General features: G+C 34.5%; 1 protein-coding gene and 1 long non-coding RNA gene across 2 annotated transcripts in view; one reads left to right on the top strand and one right to left on the bottom strand.

Moving 5' to 3' along the window:
• The window catches only part of LOC135216987 (uncharacterized), a 183,210-nt gene that overhangs the window by 102,570 nt on the left and 61,818 nt on the right, over positions 1 to 18,822 (bottom strand). The gene's annotated exons all lie outside the window — the stretch shown is intronic.
• Positions 1 to 18,822, top strand: part of LOC135217284 (zinc finger protein Xfin-like) — a 113,498-nt gene that overhangs the window by 78,614 nt on the left and 16,062 nt on the right. Inside the window, exon 6 of the mRNA XM_064253033.1 lies at positions 2,041 to 2,328. Coding sequence (XP_064109103.1) covers positions 2,041 to 2,328 — 288 coding nt within the window. The remainder of the gene's footprint in view (positions 1 to 2,040; positions 2,329 to 18,822) is intronic.

The following is an 18,822-nucleotide window of genomic DNA, read 5'->3' as shown; positions in this document are numbered from 1 at the left end:
TTATTGCGTAAAAAATTATGTGATTCCGTTCGCAATACGTAATCCTTTATATCATCGTAATACGAACTTTACGCTATTTATCTTATATCGGCGTGGAAACCAACAGTAAAACTGTGTTCTTTCAAGCACAGTAGTTTTGATTAAAATGATTTATCCCAATTTTATCTACAGTTGTGTGTGATGGCAGACGTTTACTGCAGTTTTATCCTTGTTGCCGATGTACGATAATAGTCATTAGCAGCTTGAACAGTTTTCTCAGCTTCAGTTATAACTAGGTTTAAAATTTAACGGTATATTTCCCGATTGATCTTTAATCTATATTGATCTCTGATCTATAGCGAATAAAGTTATTACATTAAGATATCTCAGTTCTATTCTATACATAACGCCATTTATAACAAATACGGTAATGTTGCACTGTAGTACGATGATCGAAATACAAGCCAAACAGATATTATCCAGTTCGGTTGTACTTAGAAAAAAAAAAAAAAAAAAAAAGTAGTTTCTCGGTTCGGTTGTTCATGGCTGTACACGTTCACGCAACGAGTATAACGTTAACACCATACTTTCATCATTCTCTTTTGCTGTTATTGAACTTATGTAACTAGAAGATGGATAAAGTTAGACCATTGTAAATTGATCTCTCATAAAATCGAACTATCGTAAGACTAATGATCGTAACCTGAACACTACAGCTACCTGTACACTGTATAAACTTTATTATATCTTTACATACTTTAGACACCCACATGTACTGTACAGTAATTTCTATAGTACTATACTGCATAAATATAATTTTACTTATTGCGCCGTTGTGGGATTACAGCTCCTTTGACTGGTCTAGAGTTTCGAAAGAAGGTGTGCGGCGGCCGTAGGCTTTAAAATCGCTCAGCGTCGAAAATTCGCTTGGCGTCGGTGGCCAGGAACGGAACCCCTGCTGCTAACCGAGGGCCGCCTGTATATAGATTATGTGTATGCTATTTATATTTTTGAAAGTAATACAAAGGCAGTAGGTAATTCTGTGTTAGTCACTATATAAGAACTCGATGATCTACTAGTAAAACATCAGAGTTGTCGTTCTGTGAAAATTACTTTCTTAACCTCAGAGAAAAGTGCTGGTACAATCTGTATGTACTATGTTACGTAATTACAGCACATACAGTTAATGTACTTTCAGAAGATGTGATCCCATTCACACTTTTCAAAGATGATACCCCTCCAGAGTTTTACCTACATGACATATGTATTTCTCTCTCTCTCTCTCTCTCTCTCTCTCTCTCTCTCTCTCTCTCTCTCTCTCTCTCTCTCTCTCTCTCTCTCTCTCTCAGTTAGCTCACACTAGTTCATGATTTTGAATTGATTTAATTTTACCTTCTCCCTCTGCAAACATTACTTATGTACATACATGTCTTATTTATTTAATTTAATTGTGTGACTGCGTTATGACTTAACTTATGAAGAGTACCTAGTGATGCAAAGAAAACTTTTATTCTGACAGGAAAAAGAAAAATGGCATCCCATGAATTAGGGGTAATTTTAGTACATGTATGAAAATGGATACGTATGTACATAGTAGTTACTGTAACTATTTTTATGCCAGCCAGTTATTCCTTTTTTAAGGGTAATGTATTAAACTAGCTTTTAAATCAAATTACAGTAACTTTAATTTCATTTAAAAGTTTGCCTAATACTTAGGGAGCATGATTAGGGTCATCTTTAGTGTTCAAACTCTAGAAGTAAGCATTTATTAGCAATTTCAGAGACTGTGCCAAACTTACGCGGAGCTTCCCCTTGCGCGAGGGGGTCTGGAACCTAACCTCGCGTTAGTTCGGGGCATTACTGTATATATTTCTTCTGTGCTATGGTTAGAGATATTAAATATAATTTTATGTGTTTCCTTGGCTTCTGTGCGTGATTGCTTGCTGATCATACTCCTCCCATACTACTAGTACATCAATTTGTAAATTATGGAATTGTGAAGAATGTATACCTGTGGATTTCATGTAGTTAAATACTTCAGTAATTTTGTAATATTAATAGGTCGTCCAAGAAAGAATTGGCCTGCTCCAGTAGTTACAGAATCAATAAAGCTTGAGCCAGGGATTGCACAGCATAGCATCATGGATGGGACTACAGAAACTACCCACATCACTGATGTTGCTCATGAAGATCTTATGACAACAATGGCTGGAGTTGAATTAAGTGGCTCTGAAAAACATAATCTTCTAATCTCCTTCCAAAAACCAGAAACAGGAGAGATGGTGATAACCATGTTGCCACCTCCTCCTGGGGCTGAACGCCAGCAAGAAATTCCAGAACAAACAACAGGTAAGTGTAGTGTAATATGGTCATGTGCTGATGATGAGGTGTTTTATAGGTCAATGTAATCATGGATTGTTCATATGCGGAACAAACCTTCGGTCTTAACAATAGGATGTTTTCCAACCACAGCTGGTACCCGGCTAACACAATCAGAGATTGTAAGAAAGGAATCTGTGAGATCTGGCAACACCTGCGCGTACGAGGTGAAAGCTGGTCAGCAACCGTGCACAACCTCTGAGAGTAGACACTTATGCTTTGCTCTTCCTCCAAGCTGGTTGTGTTTTGCCCATGTTCTGTTCTTTTCAGTGTGTTGTGTGTGTTCTTGTGTAATGGCTTCCTCCTAGTCTCCACAACCTCGCCAGCGTATGTGCCCGGGCATCCAAGGGTTCCTGTGCTCAAGATTTTTGGCAGCTTCGGTTATGGATCCGCATACAACTTGCAGTAGGTGCAGAGCTAATTTTTGTACTGCAATGAATCCTTGCCCGGAATGTCGTGCCTGAGTTAATTCTGGTGTTCCCGTGTCTCCTTTCTTTTCTTCCATTGATTTGTTGATGGAAGTATCGGGAGTGCCACAGGCTGGTTTTATTGTAATGTAGCTCCCTCTCCCTCGGTTTCCAGTTTTCGTCCTGGAGGTGAGTAGGCTACCTCATCGCGTTCCTTTATTTCAGATTCGGAGTCATCCAAAATGGGGGCGGTCTGGGCGTCGCTTGGGCTACGGAGCTCACCCTCCTTGGAGGGTTTGTTGTCTCATTTCATGGAGGCCCGTGCCCACACCCAAGTTCCTGCTGTTCTCCCGCCTCCCCCTGGTCTCATCTACGCTGGGTCTTATGGGCAGCCATCTTGTGGGTCAGCTCCGCCTGTGAGGCCATCAACTAGCTCTGGTCATAAGGAGGTTGTGACGTCACTCCCAACATCCACTCATTCCATGACGTTAGTGGTAGCATCCACTCATCCTCCCGCTGCTATGATGTCATTGTCCTCGCTTGCTGAGCCGTCCGAGGCTTTGTTTCAGGCGGTCTTCAAGAGGCTGGACTGTTTTGGAAGAGAAATTCTCTGCATTCACTGTGAAGGAGACTGGGCATAAACGGAAGGTCTCTTTTCCTCCTGCCATTAAGAGATCTCATAGGGAAGAAGTTGCTTCTTCTTCTCCTTCTCTGCCACCTCATCGAGCAGAGGGAGTGTTTCGCCTTCTACCTCTCACGTCCGTGTCTCTCCCATGAGCATCCATGGTCGTCCTACCAAAAATATGCAAAAACCTAAAAGAAGGAAAAGGATGTAAGTTCGACAAAAAATGTAATTATATGCACCCTGTAGCCATGAATCAAAATCAAATAAATAATCAATCAAATAATAAAATCCAAAATAAGAAAGAAATAAATAAAGAGAGGAACAAAGCATATCAGGTGAAAGAAAAAACCAAGCCATCAACGAGATATGGTGTGTCACCAAAATATTTCCAACCGTCAGCTCCAAAATACAACTCAAGAGATAAGTATTGCAGATACGGAGAAAATTGCAGATTCAGACACAAAATTAATAATTATGCTGAAGGAAGATCAAATATTATGGAAAAGTTGGATTTTTTAATGTCAGAATTTCTGGAAATAAAGAAAAGAACAACATACCAGAACAGGAAAGAGACATGGGAAAATCCTTATTATTACCCATATTAAATGAAGGAGAAAACACGAAAACCATCATATTGATGAATGCACGGGTTTAGTTACGAGTAACTCAAAAAGAAAAATAGAGTACTTAGAAGAACTAACCCAAATTGAAAAGAAAATAGATATAATGAATATAAGTGAAACCTGGTATTCCCAAGAGACTGGGAATGATGATCAAATAAAAGGGTTCCAAACTTATAGATCAGATAGAAAAAAAAGGAATCAAGGGGGAACCGCAATATATGGGAAAGGCAAAAAACAGGGAAAATATATGAGAAATATATATGGAAAAGTTGGATTTTTTAATGTCAGAATTTGCTGGAAATAAAGAAAAGAACAACATACCAGAACAGGAAAGAGACATGGGAAAATCCTTTATTATTACCCATATTAAATGAAGGAGAAAACACGAAAACCATCATATGATGAATGCACGGGTTTAGTTACGAGTAACTCAAAAAGAAAAATAGAGTACTTAGAAGAACTAACCCAAATTGAAAAGAAAATAGATATTAATGAATATAAGTGAACCTGGTATTCCCAAGAGACTGGGAATGATGATCAAATAAAAGGGTTCCAAACTTATAGATCAGGTAGAAAAAAAAGGAATCAAGGGGGAACCGCAATATATGGGAAAGACAAAAAACAGGGAAAAATATATGAGAAATATAGTAACTCAGAATGTGAACTAATAGCAGTAGAATTGGAATCAGAAAAATTAATGAACATAGTAATATATAGACCCCCTAATACTAAAGAGTTTGACATAATAATAGAAAAATTGGATGATATATGTAGAAATCACAAGGACTGGACTATTCCTCCTATTCGGAGACTTATCTTTCCTTTCGTAGACTGGAAAGAAACGAAATAGGAGATTGTGGTTGTATTTATACATATAAAAAAGAGAGTAATAGTAGTGCAGAAGAAATAAAGAGGCAATTCAAAAGAAGCTATTTAGATATGCTACTAGAATACAACATTCAAACAAATAAATCACCTGCCAACAAGAAAGGAAAAATACTTTAGACCTAGTATTTGTGAATGAGGTGAATTATGTTAAGAAATAATACTAGTTTATAATGCCAGTATCTCAGGACCATAATGTCATAGAATTAACAGTCATTCCAAAGCAAGTGAAAACAGAGATAAGCAAGAAATGAAAATAAAAAGTGGGAAGGATATGGAAAATACAACTTCTACGGTAATAAATATAAAATGGTCAGAAATAAATGAAGAATTAAACAAAGATTGGGATAACATTTTCGTAAGTGATGACATAAGATTAAGTATGGAGATACTATATAAAATATTAGAGAAAATAGTGGAAAAATATATACCGAAGAAGAAAAGTAAACATCAGTCATGCATACCAAGAGACAGAAGGATCTTGTTCCAGAAAATCAGAAAGTGGAAAAAAGGTCTTGCAAAAGAAAAAAATGCATGGAAAGTTATAGAACTAAAAAGTAAGATAGAAAATGCAGAACAAAAGATTATACAATCAAAAGAAAATGAAAAACAGGACTTGGAAGAAAAAACCCTAGTAAATATCAAGCAAAACCCCAAACTATTATACTTGTACGCAAAAAAGATGAATAAAAGAAGAATAGAAATAGGCCCTCTAAGAATTGAAGGGAGATTAACGAATGAAAAAAAGGAAATATGCAACATATTGGCAGAACAATATAAGAAAGAATTCACCCCTAGAATTGATAATGAAGATAATGATACAGAAGTAGGGGATGAAAATAGTGAATATTTAACTGACAGATATTAATGAAGCTGATATTGTGCAGGCTATTAATGAAATTAAAAATGGAGCTGCTGCAGATCCTGATGGTGTTCCTGCTAATTTGTTAAAGAAAGTAGTTCATTCTATCACAAAGCCACTTGCAATATTATTAAGACAAAGTGTAGATACCGGCAAGATTTATGATGAGCACAAATTAGCATATATTACCCCTACTTTCAAAAGTGGATCAAGACTAGAGGCAAGTAATTATAGGCCTGTGAGTCTAACATCACATATTATGAAAGTGTATGAAAGGGTAATGAAGAAAAATATTATGAAACATTTAATAATAAATAATTTGTTTAATATAGGACAACGTGGTTTCGTACCCGGAAAAAGTACACAAACCCAACTGTTAGTCAACCGTGAGAACATATACAAAAATATGAAAAGCGGAAATGAAACAGATGTGGTTTATCTTGACTTTGCAAAAGCTTTTGACAAGGTAGACCATAATATATTAGCGAGAAAAATTAGCTTAAAAGAAAACAATATCGTGGGATAAAGTAGGAAGATGGTTTAAAAGAATTTTTACACAACAGAAAACAGATAGTTATTGCAAACGATGAGAAATCGGATGAAGCTAAGGTAATATCCAGTGTGCCACAAGGTACGGTGTTAGCTGCAATACTGTTTGTTATTATGATTGCAGACATAGACAGTAATGTTAAGGACTCAGTAGTGAGTAGTTTCGCCGATGACACAAGAATAAGTAGAGAAATTTCTTGTGATGAAGATAGGAACATGCTACAAAGAGACCTTAACAAAGTATATGATTGGGTAGAGGTAAATAGGATGGTATTTAACTCTGATAAATTTGAATCAATAAATTATGGAGACAGAGAAGGAAAGCTATATGCATATAGGGGACCTAATAATGAGACAATCACAAATAAGGAAGCAGTTAAAGACCTTGGTGTGATGATGAATAGGAACATGTTATGCAATGATCAAATAGCAATTCTATTGGCAAAATGTAAAGCAAAAATGGGAATGTTGTTACGGCACTTCAAAACAAGAAAAGCTGAACACATGATTATGCTTTATAAAACATATGTTGTAGTCTCCTTGAATATTGCAATATGATATGGTACCCACACTATCAAAAGGATATTGCACAAATAATAGGAGTTGTACAAAGGTGTCCTTTACAGCTAGAATAGAAGAAGTTAAGGACCTTGACTACTGGGAAAGAACTAACAATCATTAAAATTATATAGTCTAGAAAGAAGAAGAGAACGCTACATGATAATTCAGGCATGGAAACAGATAGAAGGAATTGCCGAAAACATCATGGAGCTAAAAATATCAGAAAGAGCAAGCAGAGATAGATTAATAGTGCCCAAAATTATACCAGGAAAAATAAGGAAAGCATACAGGACATTAATCCACTACGCACCAGCATCGATAATGCAGCGTCTATTCAATGTGTTGCCAGCTCATCTGAGGAATATATCAGGAGTGAGCGTAGATGTGTAAGGTAAGGTCTCTCTCTCTCTCTCTCTCTCTCTCTCTCTCTCTCTCTCTTCTCCTCTCTCGTCTCTCTCTGTTCTCTCTTCAATCTCTTCTTCTCTGCTAACTGGAGAATTTGGCAACACAGAAAATTCAATCCTCCACATCGCCAGCTCCATTCATTGACAGTCGAGTTACACCAGTGGGCAGTCGACAACTTGGTGGAACTCTCAGCAAGATACATCCCAGGCAAGAAGAATGTGGTCGCTGACAAACTGAGCCATTGGAACCAGATCCTAGGCACTGAGTGATCTCTACATTAAGTCGTGGCAGACAGGCTTTTTCAGGTTTGGGGGAGGCCTGTGTTAAGACCTCTATGCAACTCACTACAACAGAAAACTAGAAGGTTATTGTTCAGTAATCCTGGATCTTCTGGCCCTGGCGGAGGATGCCTTCCAACACGCTTGGGACAACCTAGAGGTGTATGCCTTCCCTCCAAGTGCTGAACAAGGTGATGAAGTCTCAAAACCTCAGGATGATTTTAGTAGCTCCTCTGTGGCTGCAGGCAGAATGGTTTCTGGACCTTCTGTTTCTGCTGTCAGAGGTCCCAAGAGAGATTCCCCTGTGGCAGCAGCTGCTTGGCCACCCTCACGTCGAAAGGTTTCACCAGTCGGTAGAATCAGTCTCTTCACGGATGGAGACTATCAAGTATCTCCTCCGAGCGAGAGGGTTTTCTCAGGAGACAGCAAGACATGTCCAACCATCTCAGGAAGTCCTCTTCTGCAGTCTACCAAAGGAATGGGCAATCTACTGTGATTGGTCTCATCAACAGGGTTTCTCTCCACTCAAGACCTGTTCAGCGCACAGCAGATTTTTTGGTCTTCCTCAGGAATGAGAAAGGCCTTTTGGTTTCTGCTATCAGAGGCTACAGAGCAGCTTTAGGCTTGATGTTACGTGTGAGAGGATGTTGAGAGGTGTAGACATCTCATCCTGGGAGATCTTTTTGTTCAAGGGATTTGAACAGACCTGTTCTCCCAGGGAACTTAAGCCTCCTGCATGTGATGTTTCACTTGTCCTTTGGAGTTTCACTAGAGCTCCTTTCGAGCCCTTGCATCGTTCGTTGGACAGAAACTTGACACTGAAGACAGTTTTTCTTTTAGCCTTGGCTTCCTCGAAGAGAGTGGGAGAGCTTCATGGCCTTAGTTATGATGTGAAACATACCAGGGGTTGGGGTCAGTGACCTTTGAATTTGTCCCAGAATTTGTGGCCAAGACCCAGAATCCCTCAGTACATGACGACAGATTTGCCTCCTTTTCCATTCCATCTTTGAATGACTTTGTGGATAATGACCCACAAGAGCTCTTATTGTGACTTGTAAGAATGTTCTGGGATGTGGCCAGGTGGGTTAACTCTCAGCCGGTTTAGGATGTCTATACCTCCCTCCAAGTATAAGTCTATCCTATAGTTAAGACCGAAGGTTTGTTCCGCATATGAACAAATGACAAAATTTTAGATCAATTTGTATTTTTCATAGCTAACAAACCTGAGGTCTTAACGTATACTGCCCACCTCTAGCCGTCCCTCTCTTACTTTTTATTATTTCCTGGGTTGGGAAAAGACTGAGCGTCGTGAGGTTGTGCGCAGTCGCTGACCAGCTTTCACCTTTTACACACAAGCGTTGCCAAATCTCACAGATTCCTTGCTTACAATCTCTGATTGTGTTAACCAGTTACCAGCTGCGCTTGGAAAATATCTTATTGTTAAGACCTTAAGTTTGTTAGCTATGAAAAATAGAAATTGAATTAAAAATTTGGCATTTTAAGGTAAATATGTAAATATGGATTTAAGGTATTTAAGATAGTCATATGATTTACAAATTTGTATGACACTGTATTGGTGAATTTATTAGTGTTCATTATGAGGGTAATAAAATACTGCATGCAGGAAAGAAAAGGGATTTTGACGAAGGAAAAATCTATTTCTTGGGGAAGACCTGTGTCGCCCGGTGAAAAATCCCTGTAGCTCATTTTTCAAGTATAAATATATCCTAATATATACCAGAGAAAAAGCTTACATGGTATGCTGAAGTTACTACCCTCAGCGCGAGCACCCCGAAAGGTGTCAGTATAAGTAAAGGGGTGAAGTGGTTACTATTCACAGATCCTCTGCCACTTAGAAGATTCCCTCTTCAAAATCCCTCTGCGGTGGGAGCCGTTCCAAGCATCCCCCGCCTCACCCTCCACTCGCAACTACTACTAGTACCCACGCGCATCCTCATTCCTGGAATATATCTCCAGGCTTGGATTGGCCAAGGGTGGGGAAGAGTAAGGCGAAAGAGAAAAGGGCTGGGTTCACCGGGTGACACAGGTCTTCCCCCAGAAATAGATTTTTCCTTCGTCAAAATCCCTTTTCTGGGGTTCGACCTGTGTCTGCCGGTGAAAACATATAAGAGAATACCATCCAAGCCAAATAGAAAACAAACCAGTATAAGAATGGAGGTTAGTAAAACCTTAGGTTTCAATAAAATGGAATTTAATGATTAAACTTAATGTAGAAATAAACTTATATACTACTTAAAGTATGGCTTAAACTACAGCTTAAGAGTAATATTTACAAGAACTGGTAATACTAAAGTACCACATGGTACCTAAAGTGACTTGGATGAATATGTACAGACTGGACATAAAAAATTATGGCTTTACAACCAATATCAGACTAATATATACATAAGTTCCGAGGACGGGATGGCCAAGGGCCAGCCCGGCCCGGAAGAGGTAGGTTGGTGGGGAATACGAGCGAGTCAGGCAGGAAGGAGAGTATTAGGGAAAAGGAAATAGAAGGGTTAGAAGGAAGTTTCTAAGGCACAATCATTCTAGGGAAACTATGCTTCCAGCTGCCACTGTTGGGAATTTAAGGGCCTCTATATTTTTGAGATAGTGGCGTTTAAATACTGCTGGAGATTTCCAACCCGTATACTTCTTCAGGTCCTCAAAGTTCATGTTTTGAAAATAGTTAATAGAGGTGGCTACTGCCCGGATGTCATGGACATGTGGGACTGAATCCGGGTTAGCTTGTTTAATAAAGTATAGTATTTGTTGCCTAATACCTTTCAGAGAAATTGTCCCACCTTTCTCTCTAATAAACAGAGGGCCTGAAGCCTTTCGAGAAGTCCTGGCTAGGAAGGATTTTAGTGTATTAACTGGATACAATGATGTGTCCTGCATAAGGGGGAGAATTTTCCAAGGAGTCCACCTGTTCTGTGGGTCCTCGTTTTTAGCCAGAAATTGTCGATCGGGTGATAGTAGGACTTCACCTGATGGGAGGAATTCAATATGACCTGGATTCCTGGAGAGAGCCGAGAGTTCAGATATTCTCGCTCCTGAGGCTAAAGCCATTAAAAATAATGTCTTCCTAAGAAGGGTTAGATATGGGCATGTCTCATTGTTAGAGTCCAAGGCAAGTCTAAGGACATCATTCAGGAACCAGGAGACCGACTGGGGGGAATCTGCTGGTCTCAAGCGGGCGCATGCTCTAGGAATCGAGAAGTATGCGTCTGATAGGTTAATATTAAAACCTACCTGGAAAATCTTCCATAATGCTGATTTTACTGTAGTAATGGTACTGGCGGCTAGACCCTTCTCGAAGAGAGATCTAAAAAATGAGATGGCCAAATTTGTGGTCATCTCGTGAGCATCTGAGTCCTTCAGAAAGCAACGAGTGACGGAGCTGCTATAATGAATGCCCCGGAGCTACGTCCGCCGACTGGTGCAGTACCGCTTGTGAGTCGGCGGCGTCTACTTGGAGACACACGGGGTGGTATATAATAATAACACTACATCACTCTTACTCTCCCTCTCCCCCCCTTTTACAGTCTCCCCTCCCCCTCTAGCAAGAGGGGGGGGGAGAACGTGATGCATGTGGTTGGTCACGAACGCCTGGCCACCCACCCGATCAGAGATGGACCTCCACTAGGTAACTTGGCCTACCCTTTTTAGGGAGAAGGCCCACTAGCACATGGCCGGTCGTGGTTAAGCGGTGGTTACTCACAATCAGGAGGCTATGCCGGGTAGCCAGACGTACTAGACCGGTATTTCATAACATATACACAATATAAATTTTACAATATACTATATTCATAGCGAGGTCTAATGGAGGGATGCAAGAATATTAGGCTAAGAAAGGAGGGAAGGAAGCACCCGTATGGATCTGGCTAAGAACCGAGAACACGACAAACTGGGCAGGGTAGGCCAAATGACCACCCCTGGCAGACTGAAGTGGACGGTAGACCTCGACCAAACCTACTAAACCGAAATTCTTCAGTTTAGACCGGCCGTGCGGGAACCTCAGGCAAAACTGCTAAACCGATTTGTTCGATTTAGGCAGCAGTGAGGTAGATCCAAGAACACACCAGTTGAGAACTATTATCTTATAATGTTCACCCTGCTAGGCTGATAGCACCACAGGGAAAGGTAGGTGTGATAAGGGTACTAGGTAAGGGACCCCTAGCCTAACTTCCTAGGCTAGCCTAGGCTAGTTTTTTAAAAAATATATAGGTGAGGAGATGAGCAATCCCTCCAACCTCATTAAATCAATTGTGTACAAAATCTAGACATATCTAAATCATACTACTCAAACACATCCTCCTAATTCAGGAGGGAGGGATAATGAGAGAAATAGGGGGGAAACGGCCCCTCCCTCTCTCTTCTCTAATATAATAAATAACAAAATGCTATTATGCACCGTTATATGCAGAGATAGGCGCTAACCCGGCCCTGAACCGTTGGGGGGCCTATTATTTACGACGTAAACTAACGCACTGCTCTGTACCCCCAACGAAAGCCAAGGGCGGGATAGGCCCATGCTAAAACCAGTACGGATTGTAAAACCTATATGGTACTGACCTAACGCATCAATTTAGAAAAAGGTACATATGCTAATATATAATTGTAAAATTTCGTAGGTCTCGTATGCTGAAAATTTGCACGCGTTCCGATGACGCTCCCAAAATGGCGGCTCAGCCAACTGCGCCTCCAATACTATTCTGAAGGGCCGAAGGCGAATTCTGGGGGAAATTCCAACATAAAATGAAAAACACATAAATTGGGGTACTCAACTTAGGTGTAGAAGTAACATCTGACGAAGCCGTGATGAATAAATGGAAGGGAATTGGAACAAAATTATTAATAATATAAATTAAAATTTAGATATATGAAATCAAAAATTTCCATCACAATCACCACTGGGACTGGAGCGAAAGACGTGCAGCACACACAAGACTGCTAATTACAGGAATGCAGGAAGTGCGTGGGTACTAGTAGTAGTTGCGAGTGGAGGGTGAGGCGGGGGATGCTTGGAACGGCTCCCACCGCAGAGGGATTTTGAAGAGGGAATCTTCTAAGTGGCAGAGGATCTGTGAATAGTAACCACTTCGCCCCTTTACTTATACCAACATCCTTCGGGGTGCTCGCGCTGAGGGTAGTAACTTCAGCATACCATGTAAGCTTTTTCTCTGGTATATATTAAGATATATTTATACTTGAAAAATGAGCTACAGGGATTTTTCACCGGCAGACAGGTCGAACCCAGAAAAGCAAAATTATAAAACCAATTATAATAACGAGAGTGATTATCAAAACCAGGGAAAGGGTGAATGTAATATGATATAAAAAGAAATTGATTTATGCAGTATATTAATTTGTTTTCATAAATTATTTATACTATATCATATATTACTTTAACCATTTTCCTGGCTTTGATAATCATACTCATGTTATTGTAATCTGTTTTACAATTATGCTTTTCTTTCCTTCATGAATTTAAGTCAACAAATATGCCATGGTAATGGCTTAAACACAGACAGTGAGTCCACTCTCACTATCCCAGCATTGCAAAAGTTTTGACATCATCTTAAATAATATGGGAGGTACAAGAGAAAAAAGTAAAATGTGGGATAATGATGGATACAAGTATAGATAAAAGGATGCATTCAATCTCCTTGCCATCATAATACACTTGAATATCAATTTAACAGATATCAACTTAAAATACCTTTTTACTTGTCAGAGTCATTAAGTCTGGAAAAAATGAAAACTATCAGAAAAACATTGAATGTCTGTTCATCCTGGATTCTCTTTGTATTAATGAAGAGAAACCATTGATCAACTTACAGCAAAACCTTTGTTCACCTGTCCAATCTGAAACACCTTCACAACCATTAAGACTCCCCCCATCCCTAGGATCACCTAAATGCTGTAGTAACTCATCCATTCCAGTGACTGAACAATGTCAATATGTCTTCATTCCAACTTTGCCACCTTTGCTTCTCACTAATCCTCAATTCTTGGCCACTCCTGGCCATCTTTTAATTTCAAAGTTTAAGACTTGGTATAAATACCATCTTTTCTGCTTTCTGCACTCATCTTTCTGCCGCAGATAAAGCCTTGGAGACTGAAATACCTGGCTTGGTAAACCACTCCACAAATAAATTGTATTTTGAAAATGATTTGACCCCTTACTAAAGCTAAAAGATCCTTTTATATCAACCCAAAATTAGAGTAGATTAACTATCTATATGGTGGCACTCTGAAGAAAGCTAACCTAAGACAATGCATACAAGGTATAACCTAGGACAGTATATTTTGTTTGTCTCTTAATACCATACCAGTGCTAAATAAAACTTTGCAGGGAACATAGCAGATCAGTAAGAAGACAATGATCAGAAAATTTTAAAAACTGTACCAATAACTCAATTATGCATAATACAAGTAGACATCAAAACACTAATTAAGCAACAGGGAATTAAGGGGGCCGGCTGGTACCCTTATATATGGGAGTATAGGGTGAAAAATGCAAAGTCATGAAAAAATTCACGGAGCTTCGTGTGGCAATGGAGAATATGTATACGAAATATTTTGTCAAAATTCCTCTTACTTTCCTAGTTACAGGGTAATTAGTAAATGTAACTCAATAAGCCAAAAACATTAATCCGTACAAGAAAATGCAATATTTCTTCTGTTATCATAAATTTTGATAATTATTGTCAAAGAAATTGTGAGCAATGGCATCTGTAGAGATTCCATGAGTCACGGAAGGGGAGTCAGCTTACCACTTTTCAGTGTGAGCACAAACCTCATGTAGTGTATACGTTCGAGTTTCACCTCTGACATTCGCTTGCTTTTACATGTTTATCTTTGTTTCGGCAAGAATTTCATCATGCCAATGAGGAAAAGACAAGCAAAACATCTCGCTAACATACAGATGAAGAAAATTCGCTCTAATATGATTGCAGAATATCATAATATACGCGATATTAGCGTAGTTAGTGAAGAAAGAGAGGGAGGGGTGCGTAGTAAGGAATGCACACGTCTTGCCTGACGCATAGTCACACAGTGCCCCAGGCTACGGTCTTTTAGCTAAGGGATCGTCATTTATGATAAATAACATAGTTTTTGTTTATTAATACTCAAAAAGGAATATGAAATTCATAATAATCATGATTTATTAACATTGTCTTTGTAAAAAGAGAGTACACATCCGAGTTTTACCTCTGACATTCTCTTGCTTTTACGTTTGTTTATCTTTGTTTCGGCAAGAATTTCATCATGCCGAAGAGGAAAATACAAGGAAAACATCTCGCTAACATACAGAAGAAGAAAATTCACTGTAATAAGCAGAGTTAGTGAAGGCGAGAGAGAGAGCGTTGCGTAGGAAAGAGTGCCATGTCTTGCCTGACGCAGTGCCCTAGGCTACGATATATGAGCAAAGGGATCATCATTTATAATTTAATTATGATAAATAACATAGTTTTGGTTTATTAATACCCAAAAAAGATATATACATTCATAATAATCATTATTTATTAACATTGTCTTTATAAAAATTCAAAGGAAAACTTTAAACTCCCGTATCTCAAAACTATACTTAATGACCTTCAAATTCTATCTTCTCATTTAGTTTTAAAGCTATAGCATTGAAATTTTGTATATAACTTAGAAAGACATTATAGAACAATCATATAAAGCCCCTTTTCCAATTTTTGTTTCTTCTTTTTTTTAATTTTTTTCCCGATTTATAGGGTTTATTGTTTTACCATAATGAAAAATTCATATCTAGCAAAAAAATTACTTTTAGAAAAAAAAAACTTCATTTGATGAGAGGTCTACATCAGGTCTATATATGGTAGTAATCCCAGGTCTTAATATTAAATATCAAGAGAGGGGATAGAATTTGAAAAATGGTTATTTTCAGGATAAATCGCCTTGACGTCACAAATACAAAGGTCAGAGGCGAAAATCATATGCAGTTTGGAGATGTCCCAAGTCACCTTATCAAGTGGTATGAATGTCAAAGTCCTGTCCTGAAAAAATGGCATTAGCCAGTCGGCCCCCTTAACCAGAATAAATGCTATAGTTTCTGAATAATTCCCATAACAACAACAATTTGTGGTCAGCTGAATCTCCAAGCTGCCTTAAGTGGCACATTAGATTAACCACTCTCTATTGTCATTTTGAATCAATTGTACATATTTTGACTGAGATGGTGATCAAAAAGAGAATTCATGAATCAAACTACCCAAAAGAAGCCTGACTGATAGCTTATCAAAGCTACACTGTACTTTGTCCACCCCCCAAAAATTCTGCATGTTTATAGAACTCCAATTATTTCATATATATTTATACACACACACACATTATATATACATATATATATATATATATATAGTATATCATATATATATATATATATATATATATATATAAACCTATAATATTATATATATATATATATATATACTATATATATATATCTATTATATACATATATATACATATATATATATAGTATCCCTATATATATATATATATATATATATATATATATATATATATATATTATATATATAATATATATATATATATATATAATATTATATAATATATATAGATATATATATATATATATATATATATATATATATATATACATATATCTATATATATATATATATATATATATATATATATGTCTTATATATATTATATATATTTAGCCTATATATATATATATATAATATTAATATTATAGATATATATATATATATAATCTATATATATCTATAGATCATATATATGATATATATATATATATATATATTATCATATATATATATAGATATTATATTATATATATATATAAGTATATATATATATATATATATATGTATATATATAATGTATATATATCGATATATATATATATACTATATATCCTATATATACATATATATATATCTATATAATATATATATGTATCTATATATATATATATATATATATATATATATATCTCGTACCTATATATATATATCTATATATTCTATCTATAATATATATATATAACTATATCTATATTATATTTCTCCTACCATATCTTCTATCTATATATCTCATATCATACTATATATATCTATATATCTACTCCTATATCTATATGTACTGTATATTATATATCTCTCCATATATCTATATATATATATCTTATCCATTATATATCAGTATACTCTATATCTTCCCTTATCTCTATATTATATATATAATACATATAATCTATATATACATATATATATATATATATTTAATTCTCATATATATATATATATTATATATATCTATAATATATCATATCCTCTAATATTATATATATATATATAATTCATACTATATATCTATATATATATTCTATATATATATATATATATATTATTAACACATATATATATAGATATCATACTATACCGGTATATTGTTATAAATACATACATATATATATATCCCTATATATATATACCATATATATATATACACCATATATATATATATATATATATACACCATATATAATATATATATATATTATACATATATATCACATATATATATGTATAATATATATTGCAACATATATATATATATTCATATAATATACATATATATATATATTATATATATACTATATATATATATATATATAGGTATATGTCTGTCTATTATGTAATGTATATGTAGGTATATATATACTATATATATATATAATATACTTATATACTTATATATATCTATTTATATATACATATGTATATATATATCATATATATATTTATATATATATCTATATATATATATATTATATATATGTATATATCTGTCTATTAATATGTGGTATATATCATATGTATATATAATATATCTGTATATATCATAGTATATATATGTGTATATATCTATATATATATATATATATATATATATTATATACATATCTATATCTACATATACCCATATATATATATATATATATATATACATATATATACATATACATATATAGTACATATGTATATATTACATATACTACATATACATATATTAGTATATATATATATATATAAAATATATATATATAATATACATATCTATATATATATATATATACATACCTATATATATATATAATAGATATATATATCATATATACTATATATAATGCATCTTCTATATGCATATATGCGTATATAACATATATATATACCATATACTATATATATATAGTATATACATATACATATACAATATATATATAATACGTATCATATATATAGTATACATACGTTATATAATCATATATCATATATATACATTATACATACTCTATATACATATATCATATATATATATGTATTACATATACATATATATATATACATATATATATATATACATACATAATACATATATATATATATATATACATATACATATATATACACATATGCATATATCATATATGCATATATACATATATGCATATATACATATACATATATATATACATACCATACTATATGACGTTATACATATATACATATATGCATATATACATATATATATGCATATATACATATATATTGCATATATACATATATACTATGCATATATACGTATCTATCTGCATATATCATATATATATACATATATATATATACATATATATATATATATCATAGAGTACATATATACATATATATCATATATACATATATACATATATATATATACATATATATATATATACATATATATATATACATATATATATATATATATATATATATCTATATATATATATATATATATATAAATATATATATATAATATATTATATATATTATACATATCTATCTATATATTATATATCTATATATATACATATATCTATATATATACATATATCTATATATATATATAGTCATATATATACATATATAATATATCATATATACTATACATACATATATATATATATATACTATATCTATATATATATATATATATACATATATATATATACATACTATATATATATATATCACATATATATATATATATATATATATATATATATATATATATATATATATATATATATACATATATATACATATATATATATATATTATATTATTATATATATATATATATACTATATATATATATATTACATACATATATATATATATATATATATATCTAT

The sequence above is a fragment of the Macrobrachium nipponense genome, chromosome 7 (genome assembly GCF_015104395.2).
Source record: "Macrobrachium nipponense isolate FS-2020 chromosome 7, ASM1510439v2, whole genome shotgun sequence".
Classification (NCBI taxonomy): Eukaryota; Metazoa; Arthropoda; class Malacostraca; order Decapoda; family Palaemonidae; genus Macrobrachium; species Macrobrachium nipponense.
This window is presented reverse-complemented; position numbering and strand designations above follow the sequence as displayed.